Source organism: Vitis riparia, chromosome 3, assembly GCF_004353265.1.
Source record: "Vitis riparia cultivar Riparia Gloire de Montpellier isolate 1030 chromosome 3, EGFV_Vit.rip_1.0, whole genome shotgun sequence".
Classification (NCBI taxonomy): Eukaryota; Viridiplantae; Streptophyta; class Magnoliopsida; order Vitales; family Vitaceae; genus Vitis; species Vitis riparia.
Genome location: NC_048433.1, coordinates 3598239 through 3617003, shown reverse-complemented (window position 1 = coordinate 3617003; position 18765 = coordinate 3598239). Strand labels below are relative to the sequence as shown.

Genomic DNA, 18765 nt, shown 5'->3' with positions numbered 1-18765 from the left:
CAGGTAGAGATGCTGTTTCACAAGGGGGGAAAAATTACAAAATTGTATTAAAAAGCAGGGCATTACAGAAGTTATTAATAGTAAATACCGGCACAAACCCAACAGCAGAAACCTCACAAGAAAACACTCATTTAGAAACACTCTGCCAAAAACATGCAGAAAATTACAACAGTTATATGTATGAACCAAAAGAATGACCAATAACATAACCAGCAAACCGTGACTGCATACCAACTATAATCGAAGCTCCGGGAAAATAAAAAATAGAAGCCACTTCTTGAACTTCCAAGCTAATAAATGGAAGAAAAAGTAGGAACTCAGCTGCTGCAGTTAAGACAAATGAATGTTCAATTACCCTCCAGAGTGAGAGACGGGGGTTGTAACAAACTGCCCATCCTTGAAGACATGAATATATTGCTGTGGCAAAGCATGCTCCCCCTGAAATAACACAAGGAAGACATCCCATCACTAGTAAACTAAAGAAACCAAAGTTCATCTGTTCCGTAATTGCTTTTAGTTTTATGCATACAATGTAAAAAACTTAAAACACATTTTATCTCATGGAGAAATTTATATCCACCAAGATGTACATTTGTTATTCACTTGATCTACAATAATTCCCCACTTAAAAGATAGAGGAAGTAGATAGATGCATTTCACTTTCTCCCTTTTTTTTTTCTTTTTTTTTGTGATACGAAAATTTAAATAGATGCATTTTGCTTCAGCAAAAAGAGAATCAAATGATTATTGGAATGAATTTGAACACTCATAATTCTTGAAGAGAAAGAACATGCAAATAGTATAATACCATTTAAATATCTAGAACTAAGATTGAGGTCATGTTTGTGCTTTTGACTTAAGGCTAAAAGCAACTTGCCTTGGCACTTAAACATTTTAGAGTTGTTAGTTTTGAACTTACCATTTTTCTAAGGCAAAATATTAAAAAAAATTTAACTCTCGTCTCAATAGAAAAAGTTACTTCTCTATTTTCTTTGTTTCAACATTAATTTGTACAACACCCAAACTTAATTTTTCATTCAAAATAATACCAAATTCACTTTTGAAATTTTCTAGCAATTCTAGACTTAAAAAATAGAGCAAACAACTGCAATTTCATGCAATTTAACTAAGAGCAAAATTTACCATAAATTCACAAAGTTGTCATCAAGAAAAACAGAATGCAACAGATAGGTTCTGTTTTTCTACCATTTTCTCTCTTAATTCTCAAGTAAATGTACATACAAAACTTTCTAATAAATCTCTATGAAAAAACAAAACTAACAACACATGAATCACTTAATTTGGATAAGAAATGAATTTCAAATAAATCCACAAAGTTCTAAAACCAAAACAGAGATTTAACCACATGCACCCATTGGCTTTTCTCATAACTCATTCAATTCTTGATGAAATTATTGTCAATTTCTACAGACTATTCAAATAACAAAACTAAAAAAAAGGATTAAAAATGAATTTACTATAATTTTCAAAGTTCAATCCCTTATACTACAGCAAAGACAAGATAAGTTAGCTATTATCAATTCCAATGAAGTATTCCTATTAGAACTCCAAAATATAACTCACAGTTATTTAAATATTTATTATAATCATCAATTCCAATTAATTTTGAAAAATAAAAAAGTTAAGATTCAATGGACTTCCCCAAATTGAAAATTAAAACACACACTTCAATCATGTCCAAAATTTTATCACATAAAAATTAGTGATTATTTACTGAAACTTAACCTAGAAAATTTATAACATTTTTATGGCAATCAAACACAATTACGACCTTATGGAAGCTCAATTACCAACTTCCTAACCACTCACATAATTAATCACTATAAACTTTTCGTTATTGTAATAAATTTTTATATTTTGGAATATTTGAATTTGTCCAAATTATTAATTTTCAAATATCTTATTTTAATTACATAAAATACAAACTAATAAATTTTGATATTTTGAAATATTTGGAAATATGTTAAATTATTTTCCAATTATTAGTTTTCAAATATCTTTATCTTAATTATATAAAATACAGAGAAATATAATAATTAATCTCGTTACTAATCTTCAAATGTTTTTAGCATGTTAAAAAAAAAAAAAAAAGATGGATTTAACATTCAGATATTAATAACTATAAACTAAATACTTAATGGAATTCACACATCAATAATAAAAATCAAACAAAGTGAAAATTTAATGATATTCAGCTTTATTCAAATTTTAGTTAAATTCAGGTTTCTTTAGATTTCAAACAAAAATTCAAATACCACTTGACTTTTCTATAGCTATTTCCACCACATGTAATTGGTGACCACAAATGTCAATTCATCATAGTTATAACCTAGATACTCCTGGTAGTTTTTTAGAACCTAATCCTAAAAAGTATAAAATTACTGAAGGCAAAATAACGGACTTAACATGAAAAGCACTGCCTGTTTCTTTGTGTGCTCATAAAACACAAGTAACCATATTTCTATCATTGAACAGTGTAAATCCTAATCTACATGGCAAAAGGATTACATATACAACTAAACAGGAACATTTATTCTTGTCATACAAAATCCTGCAAGCAATATTTGAAATAGGAAGTATCTTTTCCAATGATAATATTAAAGGAGAGGAGTATTGCTAGCATCTATGGAAAATACCATTTTTTTCATAGGATAGGCACCAACATTGGAAGATACATATTTTCTTTAAACAGCTGAAAAGATAAATATGGTCCAGTAACGGTTTAAATTTCCAGCAAGCTGTTTCCCAAAAGATACCAAATGCATCTTTTATGAAAGAAAAGGTCTAATTAATAATGATATGAAATTAAATAAAATAATATCACCATGTGGACCTCTAAAATTGACCAGGAAAAACAGTAAAATACTTGAAGAAAACCTATAGGCCACACAAACCATCCACAGCATCACAAAACCAACCTGATAGCTGAAAATTTTTGGTTGCCTCGATCCACAGTCAGATCTTAGAGGTTCTAAAAACAAAGCAAAACTACCTAGTATTAGGTATCTCTAGCAGTGTTAGACAAAACAGGAAAATAACTAGGACTGCAACCTTATACAAGTTTCATTGGTATAAAGACCAACCCAAGGGTTCAATATGTTGCTCAATCCATTCCAGAGAATGAGATACTGAGCCCACCACACCTCAAAACCTGTCTACCACTCAAGGCACTAGAATTTTTCAAGCTATGCTTATACATCCCACCAACTTCCTCCAAGTTAACTTTAAGATGTAAAAGGTTCAGAATCCTAACAATATGGAGTAGTGTAGTTAAACTTCACCTTCCTGATTAACAGTACATATTCCCAGCATTAAACCCTAACCAGGTGGGACTAATTAGGTGCCAACAGGCTGCCCACACGTGTTGTTCAATTGAACGGGGCCTCCAACATTCTGCCTAAATGTAGTGCATTTACAACAGTATCTACCCATGATCAGATCATCCTCAAGATGAAGATTTGAGTAAGCCCAGAAACGATATGTCAAATTGACTGCAGAACATTGGAAGTTGCTCCATCTCTATTTCTAACAAATTTGAATGGTCTACCCTGGGAAAGTAAATTGGATCAAATAGCAAATGAGAATATTCTAAGTCACTTAACATTGCAACTATTTACCATTAAAATTTCTTATTCCCACCCATTAAATTTGGCACTTCAGCCTTTCCTTATTTTTTCCCAATCCTAACTGTATATAAATACAACTTTATAAAATGATAAACAAGCAAGATCGTGCACATTTTTATAAATTTCATGCAATGATGGATGGGAGAAGAATAATACAAGTATATTTTTGGATATTCTCACTTGATACCGTCATTAGTGTGGAAGTTAATTTCTTTGCCACTCTAATAGAATTGTTTGATTTGCTCATAGAGCACAAGAGCAATAGCTGCAATGCAATTACTCCAAAGTTTAAAATATATTAATCTCCCTATTGTTTTCCTTATTCAGTGGAGTTTGGGCAATCCCTTCTTTGGTGAAAGATACAATGCTAAGTTGGCATGGTTCCTTTGTTGGGAAGGAAAGGAAAATGGTGTGGAAAGTCGCCCCCTTTGCATTTTTTTGACAATTTAGCTGAAGCATAATAAAAAAACATTTGAAAATAAGGAACAGACTGATCAAATGATAAACTCTCATTCCTTTGTAATCTTTCACCTTAGGTTAGCACGTACATGAGGAAAGCTCAATGCCTTTGTTTGATTTTGTAGATTGGGTGGGGTCTTATTGAGTGTAAGGTGGTTTTTTGTGTACTCTCTTTTAAGGCCTTTCTTTAGGTGCTCCTTGTATACATCATGTGTACGCTGGTGTACTTTTTCCTATTATTAATTTATACACACTTTTCTTTACCTATCAAAAAAAAAAAAAAAATCTCCTAATGAGATGTGTGAATGCATAAAGTTGGATAAAGATTAAAAATCGGAATTACATTTTAGTCAAGACTTAGGCTTTGTTGCCTAGGCCACACCTCAAGTAAATGTTGAAGTTTTGACAAACTGAAACAGATTGCCTTTTTCTTTCCCCAAAAAATCATATAATTTGCATATCACCATTGTTCATAAATATGAATATAACATGAGTTAGGCCAGCAGTGTTCTAATGTTTAAGGGATGAAATTAATAACAATTAAAACTAGGCATCAGATCCATGGTTGAAAGGCAAAGCATTAAAAAAAACCATTCTTGATCCAAAAATCCATAAAAAGATTCATTCTCTGCTTTTTGTTGAAAATATGTAAGCAGAGGAATTTCAATATTTTTGTTACATTTTGGTTGTTGTCAAAAAAACTTATAACACATTTTTTGGTGAAGTACAATTTGCTTCAATTTTATGTCATGAAATAATTGCTTTAGTTTTATATTTCGGAGGTATGGAATAGATTTTGTGATCACATGAAATATTTCTCCAATGTAAAATTATGATTTTTAGGAACTAATAAGCCACCCCCAACCCAAACTGAACCAAAAAATAAAAGGAACACAAATCAAGAAAACCTATCAGTGCACCAACCAATTGAGGAGGAGGACAAAAACATACCCAATCACCATCAGGCTCAGCACCAGGTACCAATACATTAATCTCACTTGACTTAGCAGTTGTTATAGAAGCCTCCAGAGCATCTTTGCCTAAATACAATTGACAGCCTGCTGTGTTGTCCACTGAAATTGTCGGAGCTGAACCCTAAAATAGTAGAAGACCACCAGCCAACCCCAAACCCCCCAAAACAACTGTTAAACTCAATGTAAATCATACTATCTTTTCCAAACTACACAATATTACATAACTTGATCAAACTCTAACTCTCCAAAACCCATTAACCGTATTGGAGTTGAAACCTTTTCATGCTGACTAATGAATTTTGAAGTAGTCATGTTGTAAACTCAAATCAAGTATCACAGAAACATAAAAGATGTTTTATACACAAAAGATGCATACCCAAACATAAAAGATGTTTTACACACAAAAGATGCATACCTGACATTGCACCTCAACACTATTGCAATTTACAACCTCACAAGCAGCAACAACATCCTGTTTTTCAGAATCAAGGTAACAAATGAGCCTATACCCATACCAGTTTTTGACATCCATAAATATAAATTTCTGTTTTCACATATTTTCCTACTGACCGCGAATACAATTCCCATCTTAGTGCATTTGTCAATCGTTATATTGTTAACTTTCCCTGCACATTACAGATCAATGATAAAACTCATAGTAACCATCTAAATGGGAAACTAACTGGAAAACAATCTCAGGGATCTATGGCAAACAATTTAAAATAAAAATTAATTGCAAGACAAAAATAACATACTGTTTGTAAGATAACAAAGAAGTACCTTGAATCTTCAACACAGAATCTTTGCATCCATAAACATACACAGACTGTTTTGCATCGCAATCATCAATAACCAGATTCTTCCTTCCAATTTGGTTCTCAACTACCCACCTGCCGAAGAAGAAAACATTGAGAGAGTAGAAATCAAATACCAGCATCAGCATCCTATATCAAGAATAAAACATCTTAAAAGCATCATGTCTATTGTCTACTTACTTTCGGCCCATTTGAAGCTCTAACTTTGGAGGCCCTGCTTTAGAAAAAGAAGGTGAACTGACACGGCCTTCTTTTTGACCAGCACCAACAACGCCACTTCTATCTGCACGGTTCTTTGTCTTCATATCATCTGTAACCTTTCTCAAACCTAGAAAGAAAGAGAACAGACTTATAAATGCCCAATATAAAATGAAAAACAAGACAAGAAAATACCTGAAGTCGCAGGCTTCCCCGAATTGATTTCTTGGAAAACAGCTGCCATTCCTTCCTTTGGGCGTGACGATGAAGCCTGAGAAGGTTCAGAACTGAAGAGAGATGCTGGTGGAGGAGGTGGAGGAGCAGGAGCACTTGGTCCAGGAGCTTTTGGTGGAGCGGAAGCAGTTGTTTTGCCAGTAGGATTCCATACTGGACCCAGAGGATAGAAACGCTTAACATAATCTCTCAAACCCGGCACATAAAGTTCTTTCAGAGCTTTGGCCCATTCCACATGATTTGGGTCTTTTGTTTTGTACTCTACAAGAATCTAAATTTTGCAATGCATAGCATCAGCATCAACAAACTGAAATCATTTTACTCATGAAATTGCTAGATGTCTGTTCCAAGATGAAAAGATTACAAGTGCCCACGGCATATAATGCTGTCCTAGAACATGAACCATACTAAAAGAATTCAGAAAACATGAAGCAATATAAGTTTTTGCCTTGATGCATCACCCAACGTAACATGGAAGCATCAAATAAGGTTAAGTTATACTCTAACCGTACTGCAAGTTTCCCTCTCCTCTCTTTCACAGTGGATCAGTATCATTTTTTTCATAGGTGTGGATCAATATCCATTGATATAAGTGACATTAATAAAACATAATTATAAAACTTGGTGATACAAGATTCGTATGGCATGTGTACTGATAAGGTAGTATGACTCTGGATTTAAACTAAGTCTCATCCACGAATGCTGTTTGTCCTCATGTGGATTTTGTTATCTCCTCTGCCTTTTTAAATAGAAATATGTTTCAACTATCAAATGGTATCAAACTTGTGTAAGTAGTTGAATTTCCAAAAATATTTAAAGCACCTTGTTGTTGTAGAATTCAGCCATTTGCCAACTCTCTTCCACATGTGCGATAGGAAGGCTCATACCTAGAAAAAAAGAAACAATAATAAGCAACCATACAGCATGGTACCTGCTTACAGATTTTACAAATAATCAAACATTTCTTTCACCGCAATCTTTCCCAGTGTATGCAATCCAAGCTAAAGCAGTGAGACTGTCGGCAGCAGTTTTCAAGTGGTTAAAGAAATCAGATCGCCTCCCTTCTGTCAATGCATTTGCTTTCATGATTACTTCATGCAATGGCTTGAGAAATTCAGCCATGCCGGCAGGGTCAGGTTTCTGCAAATCGGAAAAAATAAATAAATATAAATATAAATATAAATTAAAATAAAATAAAACCATTGATATCAAAGCAATCAAACTAGTGGAGACCATAACTCAGAATATGAAATGAATAAAATACCCATATCATCACTTCTTTGTCTTGCCAAATTTCATCAACTCATTGTTTTAAACCATCACATATACTCAACAAGAACAGTAAAAAAATTTATCAACACTATAATTTCAACAGACGGAAAGGAAGAGCTGAAGACAGCCACCTTACAACCATTTTTAGAAACATTTTTTGAGACACAGTGAAACAAAATTAACTCTCACCTTAAATAAAGCTCCAGCAGACCTGACCTGATTTAAAATATCTAAATAACTAGGCAATCAATGCGCATTGGTCCTTTCATACATGAGACACAATAAGAAACGTGAATCATAATCTGAACCCCAGTCCTCTCTTACACTGAATCAAACTCTAATCTACTCAATTTCATCTTAAGCCTATAAAAAAATTTCACCATGTTTACAGAATTAACTACTGATACCAAAAATAAATAAATTATGATCGACAATTGCATTGCTTCATACCTAATATAAATATCATCCAAAAAGAAATGAGAAAAAAAATGTAAACTACGGCATCAAAGAAGAACCTATACCAGCACGAATGCCACCCCTTTCAAATGAAATCATGCTCAGTTGCAGACGCTAAGCTCTCAAATTTAGATTTTAAGTAATAATTCCCAAGAAAAAAAGGGAAGAAGATAGAATAAAATATCCAATATCATGTTTTCTATTGTTTGGTTCCAAAAAGTAGAAACAAAAATCAATCGAAGACCACTACACTAAATTCATACAACTAAATACATCAACAATTCTAGCTTTAAAAGGTCCAAACAACAAAAATCAAAGATTAAAAACGCTAATTCCTCCATTTCTCCACATTTTCCAATCAACCAAACAAAAAGTCCATTACAAAACCAACCTGACTCTGCTTGACCTTCACAAGCAGCTCCTTTTGAACCGAGAACGCCTCCCCCAGAATCTTCGTCACCTCCAAAACCTTCCCTCCAATCTTCCCCGCAGCAGCCGAAACCCTAGCGACAAACTCCGCCATCAGATCATCGAATGCCACGATCGCCGGATCGAGCGCCGCCTCGGCGCCAGTCTCCGGCGAACCACCTCCTCGGAATCCGGCGGTGACCACCTCGAGCCGCGTCACCGCGGACTCCAATCTCTGAATGAGCTTCTCATCCATGACCCTCTCAGATCTCTTTCTTTCTCTCTCTACAAACTCAGATAGAGCAGATCTGGTGTCCGCTGTTCCGCTTCTTATTTATATATCCATCTGGAGAATGTTCCTTTTTTCTCTTCCTTTCCTTTTTCCCCTTTTTTTTTTTCTCAAGAAAGGCCAAGGCGAGAAAAGAAAAATAAAATTAAAAAGGGATGCGTTTTGCGCGGGGTTGGGATAAGAGGGGCGGGTTTGTTTAAAGCAATCCGGAGGTACACGTGGCGGATGGTGAATGGGTTTTGCCTGTTTTGGCGGTGTGGAACGCTTGTACATTTCGGGTTTGGTACACCCTCAAAATCCGGTTTCCATGAAAGGGTTTTCAATAGAAAATTATTTCAAATGGGTATTATCTTCCATTTGAAAGTATAAAGAATTTTAATTAATGTTAAGAAATTTTATTTTAAAAATAAAAAATAAAAAATATATCCAAACAGTAATTTTAATTCTTTTTAATAAAATAAAATTTTGTTAAAAAGTTCACAGTTGAATGGGCATCATGACTCTCATCTTCTTGCTGCCTAACTAGTTTAAGATTTGAAATTTGAATGTCGGGAAGGCTATCAAATTGTTTGGGGGAGAAAATGAAAATAAATATTTTTCTATTTTTACAAAAAAAAATTATCGCATTTTTACCACTAAAACCCATATTAACTGACAAATACAAATTAGTTTTAAATTCTTTTTTAAGATTATTTAATTAAAAGGGTTTTTGAAAACCCATTTTTTAAAATTTGACCTTTCATATTTTTTTATTTTATTTGGACAAATATGTATTTATTATTTTATTGTAAAAATAACCCTCTCTTTTTAAAACCGGTGTAAATATTTGAAATGATAAAAAATATTTATGTCAAAAATCGATTACTTTTCAATAAAAAAAATATGAAAATTGTTAGATTTACAATGTAGAAATTATTTAATACCTTTTAACCAAATATTTTTTTTTTATCCTCTTAATAATTTTTTTTCCATTTTAACCTTCAAATTTCTATTGTTTTTAAATAAAAAAATTAATACGTGACTAAACATATAGCATATTGCAAAAGACTTTCGTCAAATTTTTTAAATAAGAAAATAATTGAGGCAAATAATCTCGTAGCAATACTTCCTGATCCACTTAAGCTTACCAATTATTAAGGTGTCAATAAATGGATATTTAGATAAAGTAATAATGATTGTGAAACATATAACGTCATTTTTAACAATCATTTTTTATAATAATTTTTATTTTTTAAAACAAAAAATAAACAAAACATGTTTTGATAACTAAAACCTATTTTTTGTTTTTAAAAACATAAAACGGATAACATATTTTAGTTGTTTTCTATCATTTTCACTTATTTTTTAAGAGTTGTTTTAAAATATAATTATATAATTAGAATGATTTAAAATAAAATATTAAATATAAAAAATATTTTTAAATATATTTAAAAATATTATAGGTTTAAAAATAGACTTTTATTCTACAAAATATTATATAACTGTTTTTAAAAACGATCTAAAAAATTATTTTTCAAAACTGTTTTTTAAAACACTTACCAAACAAACACGAATTCTCATTTTCAAACTAAAAAACAGATCTAATAATATTTTAAATTATTTTTAATATTAGTATAATATATAAAAATGATTAAAAATAAAAGATTCGCATGCAAAAATTAGTCATAGAAAATATTTAGAAAATTTGAAAATGGTTGAAATTCCTCCAAATAGATGTTTGTTTAGTAAAATATGAAAGAACTATTTTCTAATATGGTGTTTGTATGTTAGCTGAATAAAAAAAAATCAAAATATTTAATTTTTTTATATTCAGTTAAAAATAACTTATTAATATCAATCAATATAATTAAACTAAACTTATTGATAACAAATTCACTCTAATTATGTTGATTAATATTAATAAGGTATTTTTAGTTGAATAGAAAAAATCAATTATTTAATTTTTTATATTCAATCAATAAATCAACACCACTTAAAACTACTGATTAGGTTCTCAAACCCATAATTTTAAAAGATGACCTAAAAAATGAGATACAAGAAGAGTATAAGATGAATTGTTGTAACAAAAATCAATATTTTCAATTATATTTAAATATTAATAGAAGATATTTAAATTTAATTGAAGGACGAAACGTCTATTAATCTCATCGTCTTTAGATAAAAGCAAATAGAACAGGGCAAAAAAATTAATGTGATGCTCGCCCTAAGTATAGATTAGAGAGGTCTTCCCTAAGTACTTGGATCTGAAAGCTTCTTCTTCTTCCCTTCGATTTTTTTATTTTAAATTTAGGTTTGAACGATTTATTTCAAATAAGCTCAAAACGTAAACAGGGATACAGCTCGGCACGTTAGAGAATGTGTGGGAAAAACGCACCAGGGATACAGTTTGATAGCAAGACAATCATGATCGATGAGGGAGCTTCTCTTTATGAGTCGGGCTTTCTGAGCATGCATGCCTGCACAACCTTGTTCCCTGTTAAATCATTTGCTTGTTTATGTGGCTGTTTCCTTAACATTAGAAAATTACTGATTTTATTGTGCTCACAAATTTCAAAATCCAACGCTACTTTCATGGTCTAGGTTTATCAACATGCCAACTTATCACCTGCTGTAGTCAGGAGTTGGCTCTTCAATGATTTTGCTAAGGCCAAGATCTCAACTCAGAGCCGGGATTTAGAATGGATAATATGACAGAACAGACCTATGTGGGACCCCGAGAACATTCAGTCTAGACTCTATACAGAAAGCTTCTAACATTATATATAATAAACTTCTCTTAACCAAACAGACAAACTGTGATGATCATAGGAAGCTTGACCTAAAAGCTTGGATGCCGGTCCAAATGCTCAGGACAAGAAGGAGGCAATTACAATTAGTGCTATGTGTGTTGCTGCTCCAAGCCTCCAACCAGTCTATTGCAAGTGGAAGCATCCCCCGTTTCTGGTAGCCATGACAAGCCCCCTTCACCAGAAATGTGCTCTACCCTCCTCAATGTCCTAGTTTCTTAATCGGCTGGCAAGGGCAAACACTTATTATGCAGTGGACCCAATACACATCGATGTCCATCAGAAAGGACACCAACATTATTATTTGCTTTGTTCAGCTAAAAACTTATGTTCTCCTAACATCAGTCTGTTTGGCCATTTTCTGGATTTCCTACAACAGTATGGAAGCTTTTCCCTCATGGGGACTCTACGCTAAAATAAAGGACTTTTAAAAAAAAAGCCTGTACAAAAAGAAAGATAAAGATTCCATTACAACTGGCCATGTAACCTAATGAAGAAAAATGTCTCACTCCATGGCCACTCAAATGTCTTTCACCCACCAGTGCACGCCTGCGGTGAGGAAGTGTGTGTCTGTGAAATCATGCAGATGAGAAGGAAGCAATAACTATTAGAGGGACTAAAAACTTTGAAAGCGCTGACCTTGTGGGGACAGCATAGTGGTATGTCATGAGGCTGCTGCAACAAACTGCAAAGTGAGGACAGCTTTGGTGATGTGTAGATTGTATTTAGAGCAGCCTTGGGACTGTCGGTGACATGAAGAGAGCTGCATTTTTTAATTTCCTATCCCTAATTCATTGATTCACAGGTAAGATCTGATATGAACAATCAGACTGATAAATTGAACATATTATGAATACAAGTACTATTTACAAGGGGCTCGTTTAAATGAAAAGTTCTGTGATACACCAACTAAAGGTGAAAATGAAATGTGCCACCCAAGGCTGCAAATAAAAAGCACCACTTTAATTTCTTCTTTCTAAATGAATGGAAAATTTTTTACACGGCTACAAAATTATCTGACCTTCTTCTCATGTCCTGCTGTGACTCGGATGGAGAGGGATCATCTCCACTTAGATTTCTCCACATCATGACTCCCAGCATGCTTGATTGGAGGAGATATTTTATCAGTCACAGCAACACGGGAAGGGAGAGGATCTGTCTCTCGGGCCAATCGGTGTTCCTACATCACACAAAAAAAATGAAAAACCAGTTTAGGAGAATAGATGAGTAAAATTTTTATGTCTGAAAGAAATAAGTACGTTCCACACTAATATAGTATGATAGTTTGGAGTCAAATGTAAATTAAGAAAAATGAGAGTTCAGGTTGATGATATGATGTATGGATGGGAAACTGATGCTATCCTCATATGGTATGGATGCTAAATTCAGCATCCAGAGCTTCTAGTAGTGTACATTAAGTTTTTTCAGATATGATATAACAAATAATAGCATAAACAAATAAAGGTAAATCACACTCTGATTCATCATCCAGTCACAATCATTGAAGCCAACATTATGAACATTCTAACTGTAATTGATACATAAAAGACTAGGATTAAGGTAAGGGGGCTTACAGCACGGAATGGGAACTCATCCGCCTCAAGCATATGCACAATCTGCCCCATCTTTGGCCGCTTATTGGCATCCAAATCTATACAGCGGAGACAAACCAGCAATGCCCGCTTCAAAGCTCTTGGAGAGGGTTGAACTTCAATCAAAGGGTCCACCAGCTCTTCTCCACGACGACCAGCTACCATTCCTTTAAACCAATCAACTAAGTTCATCTGAAACCCAGGCAATGAGAATAGAGTTATGACAGAGTAGCAGTGTATGAAATTGATGCACACAACCATGGAAAAAAACTTGTTTTGTTTTCACCTCTCCAACTGGTCTGGAATAATCAACCGGGCTCCTTCCAGTAATTATCTCCATAAGTAGAACTCCAAAACTATAGACATCACTCCCTTCACTAAGCATACCCGTGCTTGCATACTCGGGAGAGACATATCTACAGAAAAATGATGATAAATAACTTAATAATACATGTGTACAGAGAAACAATACATTCAAGTTTAAATCTAACTAACAAATTATTGAAAAATATTATAGGAAACCGAGGAAGAACATACCCAAAGGTTCCCATTACTCGTGTAGTGACATAGCTTGCCTCAGATCCTAAGAGCTTGGCTAGTCCAAAATCTGATACTTTTGGGTTCCACTTTCTATCCAGAAGAATGTTACTGGATTTTACATCTCGGTGTACAACTTTAGGTTCTAACCCTTCATGCAAATAGGCAAGCCTACAACAGATAAAGGGTAACTAAATATTAAGGAATGAAAAGCTAAAATAAACTAGAAAACAAGCTTAAAGAACTGAAATTTTGAAAACTAGAAGTTTTTGGAGTTAATTGTAATAAGAAGCTTAAAGAACAGAAGAGAAGAACTTGATTTTTCTGATCAAGACAAAAAAAAAAAATATATATATATATATATATATATATATATAGAATTATAACCATCGGGATATATAGTTTTAGACAAGGAAAAAGAAGAAAGAAAATTTGAACACTGTGAGACCACATTTGCTACATGACAGAATGACCACATCTCATCCTTCTTGTTCTTTTATTTAAGATGCAATTAATTTGTTGTTTCCAATAGAGAGAAAAAAAGGAAAAAGGAAAAAAAAAAAAAAAGGTACAACCATAGTTTATAAGACTCATCACAAATTGCTTTCCTGTTTCTCACAAACTTCAGAAGTTAAAATCGATTAAGATGAGACTCCATCCCATAATACTAAAGCCCAAAAATAAAAAAAGGTTCACTTTGGTAGACACATTCAAAACTAAGGATAGGAAATATTTTCCCACTGTATGCTTTATTTTACTGGCATTTTAACATGCTCGCTTTGCTACTAAGATTTGTATAGTTGTCTTTCAGATGACTACCAGTAACCAAGCAAAACAAATCAAGGATTACATCCCATAATCTGAAAGCTTGCTCACTCATCCCATGATACTAAAGCCAAAAAAAAAAAGTTCACTTCGGTAGACATATTAAGATGAGACTCCATCCCATAATACTGAAGCCAAAAGAAAAAAAAAAGGTTCACTTTGGTAGACACATTCAAAACCAGGATAGGAAATATTTTCCCACTGTATGCTTTATTTTATTGGCATTTTAACATGCTTGCTTTGCTATTAAGATTTCTATATCTGTTTTTCAGACAGCTACCAGTAGGATAGGAAATATTTTCCCACTGTATGCTTTATTTTAATGGCATTTTAACATGCTTGCTTTGCTACTAAGATTTGTATAGTTGTCTTTCAGATGACTACCAGTAACCAAGCAAAACAAATCAAGGATTACATCCCATAATCTGAAAGCTTGCTCACTCATCCCATGATACTAAAGCCAAAAAAAAAAAGTTCACTTTGGTAGACATATTAAGATGAGACTCCATCCCATAATACTGAAGCCAAAAGAAAAAAAAAAAGGTTCACTCTGGTAGACACATTCAAAACCAGGATAGGAAATATTTTCCCACTGTATGCTTTATTTTATTGGCATTTTAACATGCTTGCTTTGCTACTAAGATTTCTATATCTGTTTTTCAGACAGCTACCAGTAGGATAGGAAATATTTTCCCACTGTATGCTTTATTTTACTGGCATTTTAACATGCTTGCTTTGCTACTAAGATTTGTATAGTTGTCTTTCAGATGACTACCAGTAACCAAGCAAAACAAATCAAGGATTACATCCCATAATCTGAAAGCTTGCTCACTCATCCCATGATACTAAAGCCAAAAAAAAAAAGTTCACTTTGGTAGACATTAAGATGAGACTCCATCCCATAATACTGAAGCCAAAAGAAAAAAAAAAAAGGCTCACTTTGGTAGACACATTCAAAACCAGGATAGGAAATATTTTCCCACTGTATGCTTTATTTTATTGGCATTTTAACATGCTTGCTTTGCTACTAAGATTTCTATATCTGTTTTTCAGACAGCTACCAGTAACCAAGCAAAACATATCAAGGATTACATCCCATAGTCTAAAAGCATGCTCACTCACCCTCATAGGCCAATTTGTTAAGTAGTATTGGACAATAGGGTAATCGAGAAGCAAACGAAAGGAAAAAGACATGCGCAGCTGAGACAAACAAAGGCAACTAAGAAATAAAATGTATATAAAGATGGCAGAATATCACACCCTTTTGCAGTTCCAACAGCAATCTTCATCCGAATATCCCATGTTAGAGGACTGACAGGCCCTACATCACCATGCAACCACTGCTCCAAATTGCCATTGTCAACATATTCATAAACAAGCATCCTGTTCAGCCAGTGGAAATGTAATGGATGGATTAGGCAGTGAAAAGGACGTATCTATTCTCATATTCATCAAAACATTCGATTACAGAACCAAGTGGATAATAAGGCCTACCTTTGGGGACCTTCTGCACAATACCCAACTAGGCCTACCAAGTTCTTATGTCTTACTTTTCCAATGGCTTCAACTTCCACCTTGAACTCCCTCTGTGCCTGCCCTCTACAAACAAAACAAATACCAGATGAATTTACATCCAGGAATTTTTTAGGTAAAAGAAAGTTAACATAAATAAATATGAATTGCATTCCAAAAATTGCTCCATCTAAGACAAATCCCAACTATTATAAGTTCATAACTCAAGCATTCCTTAGTGGAGGAAATTTTCTAACTTCCCAGTCTGTCTCCATTATTAACTTTACTGACCTGTATCCCTTCTTCAAATATTTGGAAACAAATTGAAATAAAAAAATAAAAAAAAATCCAGTCGCATTCAAAATTCAGCAACCTTAAGAGGATATCTTGAATACCCACAAAACTGAGTGGGTTATTTATTTATTTTGCATTTTTGCTGCACTTCACATGATATTGACAGAATAAACACATATTCCATATTCAAGGCATTCTTACAAAATTTAACTTATTTTTCCGGGAAATCTATCTACCCTTCTTTATGTAACTCCATAACATTCGGTACATCCCTCATATGACTGCACATGCATTCCACATTCTAGTTTTATAAAGAAAAAGTATGTTTAAACTTATACCTATGAATCCTAGAATCCCAAGCAAAGAAGCTATTGTTACTATTCGCATGTCACTTTCTTCAAAGGTCCACTATCCAGTTTTATAAAGAAAAAGTATGTTTAAGCTTATACCTATGAATCCTAGAATCCCAAGCAAAGAAGCTATTGTTACTATTCGCATGTCACTTTCTTCAAAGGTCCACTATCCAGTAAGGTAATGGACCGCAAACAAACCACATATTGACATTTAACAGCCTGAGATGTTACCATCTTACCCAGAAAGAGTACAGAAGATGATCATACTCCCCGAGGAGAAACAGTACAACTCTTCCTATAAATCAAATAGCTTTCCAAGAAAAAAAATGTATAAATGCCACTATAGAGCAGTCTGAAAGGAAGATAATGTAAAACAGTGAAAAGGCAACTAGTCAAGGTAATGATAATGAACAAGAAGAATAAAGCACAAAGCAACCAATTTTACTTTTTTTTAATTCCTTTATGAAAGAGTCGAAATCAACCACTCACAAAAACAATGCAATCCAGATCTAACGTACCCCGATCATCTCCATCAGTCATCACCAACCAAAACGAAGCACTAAAATTTAATCTAACGACTAAATCATACAAGAATTATGCACATAAACATGAACGATTTTGATGAAACTTACTTATTGTTCAGCAGATTCTTCACGGCCACTACAGAGCCATCGGGCAAAACCCCTCTGTAAACCACACCATAGCCTCCTTCTCCAATCACATTTTCTTCGACAAATCCATTGGTCGCCATCTCCAGCTCTCTTAAACTGTACCACCGTCCCCACCCGATGTTCTGCGCCTCCACTGTCACCACCGACAAAGCTTCGCTCCGACTCTCACGTGACAAATCGCTTTCTTCACTTCGTTTCGGGCCGTTGATCTCATCCCCGACCTCCTTATCCGAGCTCATATTTTCAAGTCTTTTAACCTCCTTCTCCCCCTTCACAATTTCACCGATCTTAATCTCTTCCACACGATCCGCGCCTTTGATTTCCACGATCTCCTTCGAAACCAGAGGAATCAAACCCGAACCGCGCTTCTCGAGCACTTGACGCTTCCTGGACTTCCGTTTATAACGTAGACGGAGAAAGATCAGAAATGAAACGGCTATGACAACTATGGCAACTATTGCGATGACAACATAGAGCTTCAACCCTAAAACCGACGTTTTCTCTGTGACTTTGTTAGACACGGAGTCGTTGGGAGCATAGCCGGAAGACGCCATTATTTCCGGCGAAACGAACAGTAAATTTCCAGAGAAAACGTTGGCTCAGAGAGACGTTGAGACTGTGTTTGTTTGATGGGAAAATTCTAAAGTCTCGGGATATTGAAAAAAGTTCAGCATTGGAAGGTTTTTGACATCAAAGCACCTGCGACAGAGAGGGAGAGAGAGAGAACGCTTTTCAACGGATACAAAAGAAAAAGCGAGAGGAGTGAAGAAAAAAAGGGTGAGTGATGACTTGTTACCATTTGGGTTCGACCTTTCTCATTATTACGGGAATACCACTGAACGTGGATAACGCAAGGTGGAGCCGTTCAAGACGCTGAAATTACCGAAGTGGCCATGGAGAGACTCGCAACGTGGAACTTTTACCGACACGTGTGGATTTTTGTCTGACCAGCAGGTGAACTAACCTAGGGATTCTGATTTCTGATCTCTCCGTTCAGTCAAATTTTGATACGTGTCGTGACATTTTTGTTAAAGAAACCAGATTGCTTTAAAAAGAGCGATATTTCTCACTAATCTAAAAATATAAAGGAGATTATGATTGATACCGAAATAATGAAACCCCATCATACAGCCAAAAAGATATCCGTTATTTGTTACTTTTATCCTTATTTAAATATAAATCATAACTCAACGTATAAAAGTAACAATGCTTTTGAAAATTATTTTAAGTATTCAATGTATAAAAAGTTCACAATACTTTTAAAAAACATTTTTAGTATAAAAAATTAGAATTTATTTGATAATTATTTTTAAAAACAATTTAAAAAAAAATACTTTTTGAGAATAATTTTTAAAAATTATTCTCTAATTTTATAGAACAAAAATCTATTTAAAAATATAAAATATTTTTAATATTTTTAAAAATAATTTTTATTTCTAATAT

General features: G+C 33.7%; 2 protein-coding genes across 2 annotated transcripts; both read right to left on the bottom strand.

Annotated features, from left to right (window-relative positions):
* Positions 1 to 15: 15 nt before the first annotated feature.
* LOC117911480 (cyclase-associated protein 1) lies at positions 16 to 8858 on the bottom strand. The gene is made up of 10 exons (XM_034825878.1): positions 8447 to 8858; positions 7299 to 7467; positions 7150 to 7214; positions 6289 to 6598; positions 6076 to 6223; positions 5861 to 5970; positions 5651 to 5706; positions 5496 to 5552; positions 5058 to 5201; positions 16 to 438 (listed from the first exon to the last, which is right to left on the bottom strand). Exons 1-10 carry the CDS (start codon positions 8717 to 8719, stop codon positions 352 to 354), a joined length of 1419 nt encoding a protein of 472 aa, XP_034681769.1. The 5' UTR covers positions 8720 to 8858; the 3' UTR covers positions 16 to 351.
* A 3478-nt stretch (positions 8859 to 12336) lies between these two features.
* On the bottom strand, positions 12337 to 18064 carry LOC117908533 (probable receptor-like serine/threonine-protein kinase At4g34500). The gene is made up of 7 exons (XM_034822172.1): positions 17284 to 18064; positions 15987 to 16091; positions 15753 to 15875; positions 13668 to 13838; positions 13417 to 13546; positions 13113 to 13322; positions 12337 to 12718 (listed from the first exon to the last, which is right to left on the bottom strand). The coding sequence occupies exons 1-7, from the start codon at positions 17874 to 17876 to the stop codon at positions 12599 to 12601; spliced, it is 1452 nt and encodes a 483-aa protein (XP_034678063.1). The 5' UTR covers positions 17877 to 18064; the 3' UTR covers positions 12337 to 12598.
* Between the last annotated feature and the right edge of the window lie 701 nt (positions 18065 to 18765).

Excerpts from the sequence above, each read along its gene's own strand:
- LOC117908533 (XM_034822172.1), bottom strand. The coding sequence starts at position 17,876 with ATGGCGTCTTCCGGCTATGCTCCCAACGACTCCGTGTCTAACAAAGTC. Across the intron at positions 16,092-17,283 it reads AAGAATCTGCTGAACAATAA|AGGGCAGGCACAGAGGGAGT; the intron begins GTAAGTTTCATC and ends TTTTGTTTGTAG. Across the intron at positions 15,876-15,986 it reads TGTGCAGAAGGTCCCCAAAG|GATGCTTGTTTATGAATATG; the intron begins GTAGGCCTTATT and ends CTGGCTGAACAG.
- LOC117911480 (XM_034825878.1), bottom strand. The coding sequence starts at position 8,719 with ATGGATGAGAAGCTCATTCAGAGATTGGAGTCCGCGGTGACGCGGCTC. Across the intron at positions 7,215-7,298 it reads ATACACTGGGAAAGATTGCG|GTATGAGCCTTCCTATCGCA; the intron begins GTGAAAGAAATG and ends CTTTTTTTCTAG. Across the intron at positions 6,599-7,149 it reads CTGAATTCTACAACAACAAG|ATTCTTGTAGAGTACAAAAC; the intron begins GTGCTTTAAATA and ends TGCAAAATTTAG.